This window comes from Hemibagrus wyckioides, linkage group LG21 (assembly GCF_019097595.1).
Source record: "Hemibagrus wyckioides isolate EC202008001 linkage group LG21, SWU_Hwy_1.0, whole genome shotgun sequence".
Lineage (NCBI taxonomy): Eukaryota > Metazoa > Chordata > Actinopteri > Siluriformes > Bagridae > Hemibagrus > Hemibagrus wyckioides.
Window position 1 is genome coordinate 19,811,433 of NC_080730.1, and position 19,716 is coordinate 19,831,148.

General features: G+C 41.0%; 1 protein-coding gene across 1 annotated transcript in view; it reads right to left on the reverse strand.

Annotated features, from left to right (window-relative positions):
• cacna2d3 (calcium channel, voltage dependent, alpha2/delta subunit 3) overlaps nt 1-19,716 on the reverse strand; it is a 68,789-nt gene that overhangs the window by 26,340 nt on the left and 22,733 nt on the right. The window contains exons 9-11 of the mRNA XM_058372856.1: nt 14,246-14,320; nt 13,350-13,439; nt 12,013-12,126 (exon numbers count right to left, since the gene is read on the reverse strand). Coding sequence (XP_058228839.1) covers nt 12,013-12,126; nt 13,350-13,439; nt 14,246-14,320 — 279 coding nt within the window. The remainder of the gene's footprint in view (nt 1-12,012; nt 12,127-13,349; nt 13,440-14,245; nt 14,321-19,716) is intronic.

Here is a 19,716-nt window from a genome sequence, read left to right on the forward strand (position 1 = left end):
TTAACACACACACACACACACAACACTAACACACACTGTGCTAACACACACAAGACTAACAAACACACAAAAATATTACACAGAACTCTAACACACACACACCGCTAACACACACAGCTCTAACACAAACACACAACAGTAACACAAACACACAACACTAACACACAGTGCTAAGGCACACAACACTAAGACACAAAGCTCTAAAACACACAACATTAACACACACACAACACTAATACACACACAACACTAATACACACACAACACTAATACACACACACAAAACTATCACACACAACACTAATACACACAAAACACTAACACACACAGTTCTAACACACACACAGCACTAACACACACAGTTCTAACACACACACAACACTAACACACACAGTTCTAACACACACAACACTAATACACACACAACACTAATACACACACACAAAACTATCACACACAACACTAATACACACAAAACACTAACACACACAGTTCTAACACACACACAGCACTAACACACACAGTTCTAACACACACACAGCACTAACACACACAGTTCTAACACACACACAACACTAACACACACAGTTCTAACACACACAGCACTAACACACACAGTTCTAACACACACAGCACTAACACACACAGTTCTAACACACACACAACACTAACACACACACAGTGCTAACACACACAACACTAAGACACAGTTCTAACACACACACAACACTAACACACACACACACAACACTAACACACACACAGTGCTAACACACACAACACTAAGACACAGTTCTAACACACACACAGCACTAACACACACAGTTCTAACACACACACAGCACTAACACACACAGTTCTAACACACACACAACACTAACACACAAACACAGCACTAACACACACAGTTCTAACACACACACAGCACTAACACACACAGTTCTAACACACACACAACACTAACACACACACAGTGCTAACACACACAACACTAAGACACAGTTCTAACACACACACAACACTAACACACACAACACTAACACACACAAAACTAAGACACAGTTCTAATGCACATACACAACACTAACACACACAGTTCTAACACACACACACAGCACTAACACACACAGTTCTAACACACACACAGTGCTAACACACACAACACTAAGACACACACACAACTAAGACAGTTCTAACACACACACAAAACTAACACACACACAGTGCTAAGACACAGTGCTAACACACACACAACACTAACACACACACAGTGCTAAGACACAGTGCTAACACACACACAACACTAACACACACACAGTGCTAAGACACAGTGCTAACACACACACAACACTAACACACACACAGTGCTAAGACACAGTGCTAACACACACACAACACTAACACACACACAGTGCTAAGACACAGTGCTAACACACACAACACTAAGGCACACATAGCACTAACATATAACACTAAGACACAGTTCTAACACACACACAACACTAACACACAAAGCTCTAACACCCACACAACATTCACACACACACACACACACACACAACACTAAGACACAGATCTAACACAAACACACACACACGATACTAAGACACAGATCTAACACACACACACAATACTAAGACGCATATCTAACACACATATACACACAGTGCTAACACACACAACACTTACACACAGCACTAACAAACAAACAACACTAAAACACACACACACACAGTACAAACACACAAACAACGCTAACACACACACGCACAACACTAAGACACAAAGCTCTAACACAAACACACACAGCTCTAATACACACACACACACAACACTAACAGATACACACACAACACACACAGCTCTAATACACACACACACAACACTAATACAGTGCTAACACGAATACAGCTGTAACAAACACAATGCTAGGACACAACACTAACACACATCCCTAAGACATACAACACTAACACATTCGATACTAACACACACAACACTCACATATACAATACTATCACACAGCAGTAACACACACAAAGTTAGGACACAACACTATCACAACACTAGCACAAACAATACTTTCACACAACACAAACATCACTAACACACACAACAAAACACTAACATAAACACACACAAAGCTAACACACACAGCACTAATACATACAACATTAACACACAATGCTAACACAGCAAGACACACAGCAGACTAACGCATAGAACCCTATATATTAACACAACATGAAACACGCAAAGCTAACACACATAGCAATGCTAACCCTAACCCTATGCCTAAACCTATCCCCTAACCATATCCCTAAACCTGTCCCTAACCCCTAACCCTAATTCTAACCCTATACATAACTCTAAACCTATCCCTAAACCCTGACCCCTATCCCTTACCCCATCCTTAACCCTGTTGCTAAACCTATTCCTAACCCTTAACCAAACCCTTAGCCCTAACACTAAACATATTCCCTAACCCTATCATTAAACCTAACTCTATCTCTAACTCTAAACCCAACTGAATCCGTAACCCTAAACCTAACACTAACCCTATCCCTAACCTTTAAACCTAACCCTTAACCCTAATTCTAACCCTAACTCTATACCTATCCCCAACTCTATTCCTAACCCTAACGCTAAACCTATTCCTAACCATAAACCTAACCCCAAACCTAGCCCTACTCCTATTCCTAACCTTAAACCTAACCCCAGACCCTAACCTACTGATTCACTAAACACTAACACACAACAAAATATTAATACACAACAATAAACATGAACACAGGCTCAGCACTGCCACTATCACTAACACTGAGCACTACAGCACTTGTGTCACTGCAGTATTTTGGTATGTTCTAGTGTCAGTGTTTCAGTGAGCATGAGATCAGTTGCATGTTTTTCTGCAGCTACACAATGACAGCATCAGCATTTTCAACACATTAGCGTTAGCGTTTCAGGCCATCAGTCGCTTTAATTCCTCACTGAATCTCAGGCTGGGAATTAACCCGCTGTGTACAACTCAAATGACCTGAACATCCCACTGGAATAAAACCACACCGCCGTGTGCAGCACATTTATAACGGAGACACATCAAGGAGAAAAGGGAAATTCCTGAATGTGGGTCAGATTTGAAAAAAAGAGAAGAAAAGACACACTGAACTGACGTGGAATTTGCGGAGGGTAAAAGAAAAGCTTTCACGTGATGAGAATGCGGCTTTTTCCCGATTCCTCAGCAGCCTGTGTTACCAGGACTGTATGTTCTCTGGGTCCTATGTTCTCCTTCTTCCTCGGATCAGATATTATCAGGTTCCTACATGCCCAGGTTCTATTTTACTCAGCTCATATGTTCTCAGAATCATCTTCTGAAGGTCATATATTCTTAGAGCAATGTGTTCTCACAGTCCTACACCAGGAACACAAAGATGTTCTCATACACAACTCTGGGGTCAACCTTCAGTTCCCAGAGTTCTATCTATCTGGGGTTCTTTGTTTTCAGTATCCTATGGCCATTTGGCCCACAAACCAATAACACACACACACACACAACACTAACACACACACAACACTAACACATACACAACACTAACACATACACAACACTAACGCATATACAACACTAACACATACACAACACTAACACAATACACAACACTAACACACAGACAACACTAACACACACACAACACTAACACATACACAACACTAACGCATACACAACACTAACACATACACAACACTAACGCATATACAACACTAACACATACACAACACTAACACAATACACAACACTAACACACAGACAACACTAACACATACACAACACTAACACATACACAACACTAACACAATACACAACACTAACACACAGACAACACTAACACATACACAACACTAACACATACACAACACTAACACATACACAACACTAACACAATACACAACACTAACACACAGACAACACTAACACATACACAACACTAACACATACACAACACTAACACAATACACAACACTAACACACAGACAACACTAACACATACACAACACTAACACATACACAACACTAACACAATACACAACACTAACACACAGACAACACTAACACATACACAACACTAACACAATACACAACACTAACACACAGACAACACTAACACATACACAACACTAACACAATACACAACACTAACACACAGACAACACTAACACACACACAACACTAACACATACACAACACTGACACATACACAACACTAACACACAGACAACACTAACACATACACAACACTAACACATACACAACACTAACACAATACACAACACTAACACACAGACAACACTAACACATACACAACACTAACACATACACAACACTAACACAATACACAACACTAACACACAGACAACACTAACACATACACAACACTAACACAATACACAACACTAACACACAGACAACACTAACACATACACAACACTTACACAATACACAACACTAACACATACACAACACTAACACATACACAACACTAACACAATACACAACACTAACACACAGACAACACTAACACATACACAACACTAACACAATACACAACACTAACACATACACAACACTAACGCATACACAACACTAACACATACACAACACTAACACACAGACAACACTAACACACAGACAACACTAACACATACACAACACTAACACATACACAACACTAACACATACACAACACTAACACACAGACAACACTAACACATACACAACACTAACACACAGACAACACTAACACATACACAACACTAACACAATACACAACACTAACACATACACAACACTAACGCATACACAACACTAACACATACACAACACTAACACACAGACAACACTAACACACAGACAACACTAACACATACACAACACTAACACACAGACAACACTAACACATACACAACACTAACACAATACACAACACTAACACATACACAACACTAACACACAGACAACACTAACACATACACAACACTAACGCATACACAACACTAACACATACACAACACTAACACATACACAACACTAACACACAGACAACACTAACACATACACAACACTAACACACACACAACACTAACACATACACAACACTAACACAATACACAACACTAACACACAGACAACACTAACACATACACAACACTAACACAATACACAACACTAACACATACACAACACTAACACATACACAACACTAACACATACACAGACAACACTAACACACACAACAATAACACATACACAACACTAACACATACACAACACTAACACATACACAGACAGCACTAACACACAGACAACACTTACACATACACAGACAACACTAACACACAGACAACATTAACACATACACAGACAACACTTACACATACACACACAACACTAACACATACACAACACTAACGCATACACAACACTAACGCATACACAACACTAACACACAGACAACACTAACACATACACAGACAACACTTACACATACACATACACAACACTAACACAATACACAACACTAACACACAGACAACACTAACACATACACAACACTAACACAATACACAACACTAACACATACACAACACTAACACATACACAACACTAACACATACACAGACAACACTAACACATACACAACACTAACACATACACAACACTAACACACACACAACACTAACACACACAACAATAACACATACACAACACTAACACATACACAACACTAACACATACACAGACAACACTAACACACAGACAACATTAACACATACACAGACAACACTTACACATACACAGACAACACTAACACACAGACAACATTAACACATACACAACACTAACGCATACACAACACTAACGCATACACAACACTAACGCATACACAACACTAACACACAGACAACACTAACACATACACAACACTAACGCATACACAACACTAACGCATACACAACACTAACACACAGACAACACTAACACATACACAACACTAACGCATACACAACACTAACACATACACAACACTAACGCATACACAACACTAACGCATACACAACACTAACGCATACACAACACTAACACACAGACAACACTAACACATACACAACACTAACGCATACACAACACTAACACACAGACAACACTAACACATACACAACACTAACGCATACACAACACTAACACATACACAACACTAACACATACACAACACTAACACAATACACAACACTAACACATACACAACACTAACACACAGACAACACTAACACATACACAACACTAACACATACACAACACTAACGCATACACAACACTAACACACAGACAACACTAACGCATACACAACACTAACACATACACAACACTAACACACAGACAACACTAACGCATACACAACACTAACACATACACAACACTAACGCATACACAACACTAACACATACACAACACTAACGCATACACAACACTAACACACAGACAACACTAACACAATACACAACACTAACACATACACAACACTAACACACACACAACACTAACGCATACACAACACTAACACATACACAACACTAACGCATACACAACACTAACACATACACAACACTAACACATACACAACACTAACACACAGACAACACTAACACATACACAACACTAACACACAGACAACACTAACACATACACAACACTAACACACAGACAACACTAACACATACACAACACTAACACACAGACAACACTAACACATACACAACACTAACACATACACAACACTAACACACAGACAACACATACACAACACTAATACATACACAACACTAACACACAGACAACACATACACAACACTAATACATACACAACACTAACACACAGACAACACTAACACAATACACAACACTAACACATACACAACACTAACACACAGACAACACTAACACACAGACAACACTAACACATACACAACACTAACACATACACAACACTAACGCATACACAACACTAACACATACACAACACTAACGCATACACAACACTAACACATACACAACACTAACGCATACACAACACTAACACATACACAACACTAACACAATACACAACACTAACACACAGACAACACTAACACAATACACAACACTAACACATACACAACACTAACACACACACAACACTAACGCATACACAACACTAACACATACACAACACTAACGCATACACAACACTAACACATACACAACACTAACACATACACAACACTAACACACAGACAACACTAACACATACACAACACTAACACACAGACAACACTAACACATACACAACACTAACACACAGACAACACTAACACATACACAACACTAACACACAGACAACACTAACACATACACAACACTAACACATACACAACACTAACACACAGACAACACTAACACATACACAACACTAACACACAGACAACACTAACACATACACAACACTAACACAATACACAACACTAACACAATACACAACACTAACACATACACAACACTAACACATACACAACACTAACACACAGACAACACTAACACATACACAACACTAATACATACACAACACTAACACACAGACAACACTAACACAATACACAACACTAACACATACACAACACTAACACATACACAGACAACACTAACACATACACAACACTAACACATACACAACACTAACACACACACAACACTAACACACACAACAATAACACATACACAACACTAACACATACACAGACAACACTAACACACAGACAACATTAACACATACACAGACAACACTTACACACAGACAACATTAACACATACACAGACAACACTAACACACAGACAACATTAACACATACACAGACAACACTTACACATACACAGACAACACTTACACACAGACAACATTAACACATACACAACACTAACACACAGACAACACTAACACATACACAACACTAACACACAGACAACACTAACACATACACAACACTAACACATACACAACACTAACACACAGACAACACATACACAACACTAATACATACACAACACTAACACACAGACAACACTAACACAATACACAACACTAACACATACACAACACTAACACATACACAGACAACACTAACACATACACAACACTAACACATACACAACACTAACACACACACAACACTAACACACACAACAATAACACATACACAACACTAACACATACACAGACAACACTAACACACAGACAACATTAACACATACACAGACAACACTTACACACAGACAACATTAACACATACACAGACAACACTAACACACAGACAACATTAACACATACACAGACAACACTTACACACAGACAACATTAACACATACACAAACAACACTTACACATACACAGACAACACTAACACAGACAACATTAACACATACACAAACAACACTTACACATACACAGACAACACTAACACAGACAACATTAACACATACACAGACAACACTTACACACAGACAACATTAACACATACACAGACAACACTAACACACAGACAACATTAACACATACACAAACAACACTTACACATACACAGACAACACTTACACACAGACAACATTAACACATACACAAACAACACTAACACATACACAAACAACACTTACACACAGACAACATTAACACATACACAAACAACACTAACACATACACAAACAACACTTACACACAGACAACATTAACACATACACAGACAACACTAACACACAGACAACATTAACACATACACAAACAACACTTACACATACACAGACAACACTTACACACAGACAACATTAACACATACACAAACAACACTAACACACAGACAACATTAACACATACACAAACAACACTTACACATACACAGACAACACTTACACACAGACAACATTAACACATACACAAACAACACTTACACATACACAAACAACACTTACACACAGACAACATTAACACATACACAAACAACACTTACACACAGACAACATTAACACATACACAGACAACACTAACACACAGACAACATTAACACATACACAACACTAACACATACACAACACTTACACATACACAGACAACACTTACACACAGACAACATTAACACATACACAGACAACACTAACACACAGACAACATTAACACATACACAAACAACACTTACACATACACAGACAACACTTACACACAGACAACATTAACACATACACAAACAACACTTACACATACACAAACAACACTTACACACAGACAACATTAACACATACACAGACAACACTAACACACAGACAACATTAACACATACACAAACAACACTTACACATACACAGACATCACTTACACACAGACAACATTAACACATACACAAACAACACTTACACATACACAAACAACACTAACACACAGACAACATTAACACATACACAGACAACACTAACACACAGACAACATTAACACATACACAAACAACACTTACACATACACAGACAACACTTACACACAGACAACATTAACACATACACAGACAACACTTACACACAGACAACATTAACACATACACAGACAACACTTACACATACACAGACAACACTAACACACAGACAACATTAACACATACACAGACAACACTAACACACAGACAACATTAACACATACACAAACAACACTTACACATACACAGACAACACTTACACACAGACAACATTAACACATACACAAACAACACTTACACATACACAGACAACACTAACACACAGACAACATTAACACATACACAAACAACACTTACACATACACAGACAACACTTACACATACACAGACAACACTAACACACAGACAACATTAACACATACACAAACAACACTTACACACACACAGACAACACTTACACACAGACAACATTAACACATACACAAACAACACTTACACATACACAAACAACACTAACACACAGACAACATTAACACATACACAAACAACACTTACACATACACAGACAACACTTACACACAGACAACATTAACACATACACAAACAACACTTACACATACACAGACAACACTAACACACAGACAACATTAACACATACACAAACAACACTAACACACAGACAACATTAACACATACACAAACAACACTTACACATACACAGACAACACTTACACACAGACAACATTAACACATACACAGACAACACTTACACATACACAAACAACACTAACACACAGACAACATTAACACATACACAGACAACACTTACACATACACAGACAACACTTACACACAGACAACATTAACACATACACAGACAACACTTACACATACACAGACAACACTTACACACAGACAACATTAACACATACACAGACAACACTTACACACAGACAACATTAACACATACACAAACAACACTTACACATACACAGACAACACTTACACACAGACAACATTAACACATACACAAACAACACTAACACATACACAGACAACACTTACACACAGCTCTAATATACACACACACACACACAACACTAACACACACAGTGCTAAAACACACAACACTAGGACACACAACGCTAGGACACAATTCTAACACACACAGCACTAACACACACACAACACTAAGACACACAGCTCTAATACACACACACACACACAATGTTAGGACAACACTAACACACACAATACTTGGAGACACAGCTCTAATATAAACACACACAACACTAACACACAACACAAACAACACTAATACACAACACTAACACACTCAACACAAACACACAACACTAACACACAACACTAACATATACAACACTTACACACAACAGTAACACACACAATACTAACACACAACGCTAACACACGAAACACTAACATATACAACACTTACACACAACAGTAACACACACAATACTAACACACAACACTAACATATACAACACTTACACACAACACTAACATATACAACACTTACACACAACACTAACATATACAACACTTACACACAACAGTAACACACACAATACTAACACACAACACTAACATATACAACACTAACACACGAAACACTAACATATACAACACTTACACACAACACTAACACACTCAACACAAACACACAACACTAACACAACACTAACACAACACTAACACACAACACTAACACACAACACTAACATATACAACACTTACACACAACAGTAACACACACAATACTAACACACAACACTAACATATACAACACTTACACACAAAACACTAACATATACAACACTTACACACAACACTAACACACAACACAAACAACACTAATACACAACACTAACACACTCAACACAAACACACAACACTAACACCCAACACTAACATATACAACACTTACACACAACAGTAACACACACAATACTAACACACGAAACACTAGCATGCACAATGCTAACACAATCAACATTAACATACATAAAACTATCACACAGCTAGGATGCACAACACTATCACAACACTAACACACAACATTAACATACACAACATTGACATATACTATGCTAACTTATACAACATTTACAAACAACACTAACCCACACAACACTAACCCACACAACACTAACACACACAACACTAACACACAGAACCCTAACACAATCTTCCCAGGACCCCATGTCCACAGGATCTTTAGTTCCCATGATTCCATAATCTCAGGGTTGAATATTTTCAGGATCCTCTCTTCTCACTGTCCAATGGACCAGTATCCTGTGTTCCTGGATCCAATCTCCTTATATAAACTGGGACCAGATCAGGATCACCTTGAGTCTTAGACACTAGGATAAAATTCTACTTCACCTGTGTGTCTCAGGATAAAAGTGTGTGTCATTGTGTTGGTGTTTGGTGTCACACACACACCTTCCGCTCGGGCCAGTTGTATTTGTCAAAAACGTCGTCGTACATTTCAGTGGCTCCGTCTGTCACCAGCATGATGGCCCGACTGCACACACTCCCACGACCTGCTTCGTTAAACTACACACACACACATACACACACACACACACACACACACAGGTGAGCATTCAGTTCAAATATTGTATACAATATGCTTTATGCTGCTCATTCAGGCTTCATTCATAGAATTTATTTCTATTAAAACTAAACTTAACTTTAAGGCTTGCTTTAAAAAAAAAAACAGTGGGACTCTACTGTACTCTGTGTGTGTGTGAGAGAGAGAGAGAGAGAGAGAGAGAGAGAGAGAGAGGGAGAATGCAGTACACAGTGTAATCTTGAGCCTCGGGCTGCAGCACTCTCGAGATGAAGTCGTTGAAAATCTCTGTGCGTCCACACCTCACCGCGAATGATCATTAATCTGATGGATTAAGATCCATGGCAGTAATTAACTAGCTTATTGACCCATGACAGAGAGAAGGTGGCAACTGAGAGCTGATATCATACACCAGTGAAAGCCATGTACACACACACACACACAGATCACATCCACACTGTGCAACTTTGCCCCTCTATGTGGTCAGGAAGGTTGGGGGAGACAAATAGAGGAACTTAGAGCCAAAAACAGAGACAGACAGACAGACAGACAGACAGACAGACAGACAGACAGACAGAAAGAAAGAAAGAAAGAAAGAAAGAAAGAAAGAAAGAAAGAAAGAAAGAAAGAAAGAAAGAAAGAAAGAAAGAAAGAGGATGTGAAACAAAAAGAGAGAATAGGGAAAGAAATCAGATAGTAAAAAGAGAAAGACAGAAAGTGACAGCCAAAGATAGAAACACACACACACACAAAGCATCCCATTAGACCACCGTTCTTGTTGATTACCATATTTATTAGCTTGCTATAATGAAAGTGACAAATACAGATATCGTGCATTTCTACTTCCATGGTCCCTCCCTCCTCTCTCTCTCCCTCCTCTCTCTCTCACTCTCTCACATCCCTTCTCTGTTCTTCCTGTTCCTCTCCTCTTCCCTGCTCTCATACCTCTCCACTCGTCTGAGAAAGAGAGATAAAACGAGTCAGTGGACTGCCTTTGACCACTATCTCCTCTGCGTTGTGTTCTCTCCAGCGTGCCTGTTAATCAGTGATGTTAATTACGGCTATTAATCACAGAGTGTCTCGGAGAGGCGGAGGAGGACACACACACACACACACACAGAAAACAAGGATTTTTCTCAATGTCCGGATCTCTAGTAGAAACTGGAGTAAAGCAGTTGTATTGGATTTCATTCAAGTTGTGAATCACCTCGTTGAGAACGGTGAAAGCTTCAGTCAGAGCGTCTCCCAGCAGCCCGATGCCTTTCGCAAACAGCCGGTCCAGATGAGCTCGGAAATGCTGTGAAGAAGACAGGACAACTCCGCTTTAAAGAACATCCTGCACTCACAGTGATGGAAGAACACAGAGGTGCTGTACTCCATTAGATTAAAACAAAGAAAAACACAATAAAAAACGAAAGAATGAACAAAAGAATGGAAGAGAAGAGAAGAGAAGAGAAGAGAAGAGAAGAGAAGAGAAGAGAAGAGAAGAGAAGAGAAGAGAAGAGAAGAGAAGAGAAAAGACCAAAACATGAGTGAGAGAATGGATAAATGAAGAAATTAATAAATGTGAAAGGAGATGAATAAATAAATGAGTGAGTGAATGAATATGTGAATGAATAAGTCAATGAACAAATGAGTGAATACGTGTGTGAACAAATGAGTGAGTGAGTGAATACATGTGTGAACGAATGAGTGAGTGAGTGAGTGAATTAATGAGTGAGTGAGTGAGTGAGTGAATATGTGTGAACGAACGAATGAGTGAGTGAGTGAGTGAATACATGTGTGAACGAATGAGTGAGTGAGTGAGTGAGTGAATTAATGAATGAGTGAGTGAGTGAATGAGTGAGTGAGTAAGTGAATTAATGAGTGAGTGAGTGAATACGTGTGTGAATGAGTGAGTGAGTGAATTAATGAGTGAGTGAGTGAGTGAGTGAATTAATGAGTGAGTGAGTAAGTGAATTAATGAGTGAGTGAATGAGTGAGTGAATGAGTGAGTGAGTGAATACGTGTGTGAATGAGTGAGTGAGTGAATTAATGAGTGAGTGGGTGAATGAGTAAAAACGAATGAGTGAGTAAGTGAGTGAATGAGTGTGAGAGACTCACATTTTTATTGGTTTTGTCGGCCTGCACCAGAGTTCCATTCAGACACGGTTCCACGTAATGAATCTCCTGATTGTACTGCAGAATTACACAGCAAAGAGAAGTGAGTAGCATCTTCACCCACTTAATCAATTACTCAATCACTCTCTCACTCGGTTACTCACTCACTCTCTCACTCACTCAATCATTCACTCACTCACTCACTCAGTCATTCACCCAGTGACTCACTCACTCACTAACTCATTCAATCACTCACTCTCTCACTCACTCTCTCACTTACTCACTCAATCATTCACTCACTCACTCAGTCATTCACCCAGTGACTCACTCACTCACTAACTCATTCAATCACTCACTCACTCAATCACTCTCTCACTCAGTGACTCACTCACTCACTAACTCATTCAATCATTCACCCAGTGACTCACTCACTCACTCTCTCACTAATTCACTCAATCACTCTTTTCACTCGGTTACTCACTCACTAACTCACTCAATCATTCACCCAGTGACTCACTCACTCACTCTCTCACTAACTCACTCATTCACCCAGTGACTCACTCACGAACTCACTCAATCATTCACCCAGTGACTCACTCACTCACTTACTCACTCTCTCACGAACTCACTCAATCATTCACCCAGTGACTCACTCACTCACTCTCTCACGAACTCACTCAATCATTCACCCAGTGACTCACTCACTCACTCACTCACTCTCTCACGAACTCACTCAATCATTCACCCAGTGACTCACTCACTCACTCACTCTCTCACGAACTCACTCAATCATTCACCCAGTGACTCACTCACTCACTCACTCTCTCACGAACTCACTCAATCATTCACCCAGTGACTCACTCACTCACTCACTCTCTCACGAACTCACTCAATCATTCACCCAGTGACTCACTCACTCTCTCACGAACTCACTCAATCATTCACCCAGTGACTCACTCACTCACTCACTCTCTCAATCATTCACCCAGTGACTCACTCACTCACTCACTCACTCACTCTCTCACGAACTCACTCAATCATTCACCCAGTGACTCACTCACTCACTCACTCTCTCACGAACTCACTCAATCATTCACCCAGTGACTCACTCACTCACTCACTCAATCATTCACCCAGTGACTCACTCACTCACTCACTCACTCACTCACTCTCTCACGAACTCACTCAATCATTCACCCAGTGACTCACTCACTCACTCACTCTCTCAATCATTCACCCAGTGACTCACTCACTCACTCACTCACTCTCTCACGAACTCACTCAATCATTCACCCAGTGACTCACTCACTCACTCTCTCACGAACTCACTCAATCATTCACCCAGTGACTCACTCACTCACTCACTCACTCACTCACTCTCTCACGAACTCACTCAATCATTCACCCAGTGACTCACTCACTCACTCACTCTCTCAATCATTCACCCAGTGACTCACTCACTCACTCACTCACTCTCTCACGAACTCACTCAATCATTCACCCAGTGACTCACTCACTCACTCTCTCACGAACTCACTCAATCATTCACCCAGTGACTCACTCACTCACTCACTCACTCTCTCACGAACTCACTCAATCATTCACCCAGTGACTCACTCACTCACTCACTCTCTCAATCATTCACCCAGTGACTCACTCACTCACTCTCTCACTCACTCTCTCAATCATTCACCCAGTGACTCACTCACTCACTCACTCACTCACGAACTCACTCACGAACTCACTCAATCATTCACCCAGTGACTCACTCACTCACTCACTCTCTCACGAACTCACTCAATCATTCACCCAGTGACTTACTCACTCACTCACTCTCTCACGAACTCACTCAATCATTCACCCAGTGACTCACTCACTCTCTCACGAACTCACTCAATCATTCACCCAGTGACTCACTCACTCACTCACTCACTCACTCAATCATTCACCCAGTGACTCACTCACTCACTCACTCTCTCACGAACTCACTCAATCATTCACCCAGTGACTCACTCACTCACTCACTCAATCATTCACCCAGTGACTCACTCACTCACTCACTCACTCTCTCACGAACTCACTCAATCATTCACCCAGTGACTCACTCACTCACTCACTCTCTCAATCATTCACCCAGTGACTCACTCACTCACTCACTCACTCTCTCACGAACTCACTCAATCATTCACCCAGTGACTCACTCACTCACTCTCTCACGAACTCACTCAATCATTCACCCAGTGACTCACTCACTCACTCACTCACTCTCTCACGAACTCACTCATTCACCCAGTGACTCACTCACTCACTCACTCTCTCAATCATTCACCCAGTGACTCACTCACTCACTCACTCACTCAATCACTCAATCATTCACCCAGTGACTCACTCACTCACTCACTCAATCATTCACCCAGTGACTCACTCACTCACTCACTCACTCTCTCACGAACTCACTCAATCATTCACCCAGTGACTCACTCACTCACTCTCTCACGAACTCACTCAATCATTCACCCAGTGACTCACTCACTCACTCACTCTCTCACGAACTCACTCAATCATTCACCCAGTGACTCACTCACTCACTCACTCACTCTCTCAATCATTCACCCAGTGACTCACTCACTCACTCACTCTCTCACGAACTCACTCAATCATTCACCCAGTGACTCACTCACTCACTCTCTCACGAACTCACTCAATCATTCACCCAGTGACTCACTCACTCACTCACTCACTCACTCACTCACGAACTCACTCAATCATTCACCCAGTGACTCACTCACTCACTCACTCTCTCAATCATTCACCCAGTGACTCACTCACTCACTCACTCACTCACTCAATCATTCACCCAGTGACTCACTCACTCACTCACTCTCTCACGAACTCACTCAATCACTCAATCATTCACCCAGTGACTCACTCACTCACTCACTCTCTCATGAACTCACTCAATCACTCAATCATTCACCCAGTGACTCACTCACTCACTCACTCACTCTCTCACTCACTCACTCAATCATTCACCCAGTGACTCACTCACTCACTCACTCTCTCACGAACTCACTCAATCACTCAATCATTCACCCAGTGACTCACTCACTCACTCACTCACTCAATCATTCACCCAGTGACTCACTCACTCACTCACTCTCTCACTCACTCAATCATTCACCCAGTGACTCACTCACTCTCTCACGAACTCACTCAATCATTCACCCAGTGACTCACTCACTCACTCACTCTCTCAATCATTCACCCAGTGACTCACTCACTCACTCACTCACTCTCTCACGAACTCACTCAATCATTCACCCAGTGACTCACTCACTCACTCTCTCACGAACTCACTCAATCACTCAATCATTCACCCAGTGACTCACTCACTCACTCACTCTCTCTCTCACTCACTCACTCACTCAATCACTCAATCACTCAATCATTCACCCAGTGACTCACTCACTCTCTCACGAACTCAATCACTCACTCACTCACTCACTCACTCAATCACTCAATCATTCACCCAGTGACTCACTCACTCACTCACTCACTCACTCACTCAATCATTCACCCAGTGACTCACTCACTCACTCACTCTCTCACTCACTCACTCACTCACTCACGAATTCACTCAATCACTCAATCATTCACCCAGTGACTCACTCACTCACTCACTCACTCACTCACTCACTCTCTCACGAATTCACTCAATCACTCAATCATTCACCCAGTGACTCACTCACTCACTCTCTCACTCACTCAATCATTCACCCAGTGACTCACTCACTCACTCACTCACTCTCTCACTCACTCACTCACTCACTCAATCATTCACCCAGTGACTCACTCACTCACTCACTCTCTCACTCACTCACTCTCTCACTCACTCACTCACTCACTCACTCACTCACTCACTCACTCAATCATTCACCCAGTGACTCACTCACTCACTCACTCTCTCACGAACTCACTCAATCACTCAATCATTCACCCAGTGACTCACTCACTCACTCACTCTCTCACTCACTCAATCATTCACCCAGTGACTCACTCACTCACTCACTCACTCACTCACTCACTCACTCACTCACTCACTCACTCACTCTCTCACTCACTCATTCACTCACTCAATCACTCAATCATTCACCCAGTGACTCACTCACTCACTCACTCTCTCACGAACTCAATCACTCACTCACTCACTCACTCACTCAATCATTCACCCAGTGACTCACTCACTCACTCACTCTCTCACGAACTCACTCAATCACTCAATCATTCACCCAGTGACTCACTCACTCACTCACTCAATCATTCACCCAGTGACTCACTCACTCACTCAATCATTCACCCAGTGACTCACTCACTCACTCTCTCACTCACTCACTCACTCACTCACTCTCTCACTCACTCACTCACTCACTCACTCACTCACTCACTCTCTCACTAATGCACTCAATCATTCACCCAGTGACTCACTCACTCTCTCACTAATTCACTCAATCACTCTTTCACTCGGTTACTCACTCACTGTCTCACTCACTCAATCATTCACCCAGTGACTCACTCACTCACTCACTAACACACTCAATCATTCACCCAGTGACTCACTCACTCACTCTCTCACTAATTCACTCAATCACTCTTTCACTCAGTTACTCACTCACTGTCTCACTCACTCAATCATTCACCCAGTGACTCACTCACAAACTCACTCAATCATTCACCCAGTGACTCACTCACAAACTCACTCAATCATTCACCCAGTGACTCACTCACAAACTCACTCAATCATTCACCCAGTGACTCACTCACAAACTCACTCAATCATTCACCCAGTGACTCACTCACAAACTCACTCAATCATTCACCCAGTGACTCACTCACTCACTCACTCACTCTCTCACTAATTCACTCAATCACTCTTTCACTCAGTTACTCACTCACTGTCTCACTCACTCAATCATTCACCCAGTGACTCACTCACTCACTCACTCACTCACTCACTCACTCACTCACTCACTCTCTCACTCACTCACTCACTCACTCAATCATTCACCCAGTGACTCACTCACTCACTCACTCTCTCACTCACTCACTCACTCTCTCACTCACTCACTCACTCACTCACTCACTCACTCTCTCACTCACTCACTCACTCACTCACTCACTCACTCAATCATTCACCCAGTGACTCACTCACTCACTCTCTCACGAACTCACTCAATCACTCAATCATTCACCCAGTGACTCACTCACTCACTCACTCTCTCACTCACTCAATCATTCACCCAGTGACTCACTCACTCACTCACTCTCTCACTCACTCACTCACTCAATCACTCAATCATTCACCCAGTGACTCACTCACTCACTCACTCACTCTCTCACGAACTCAATCACTCACTCACTCACTCACTCACTCTCTCACTCAATCATTCACCCAGTGACTCACTCACTCACTCACT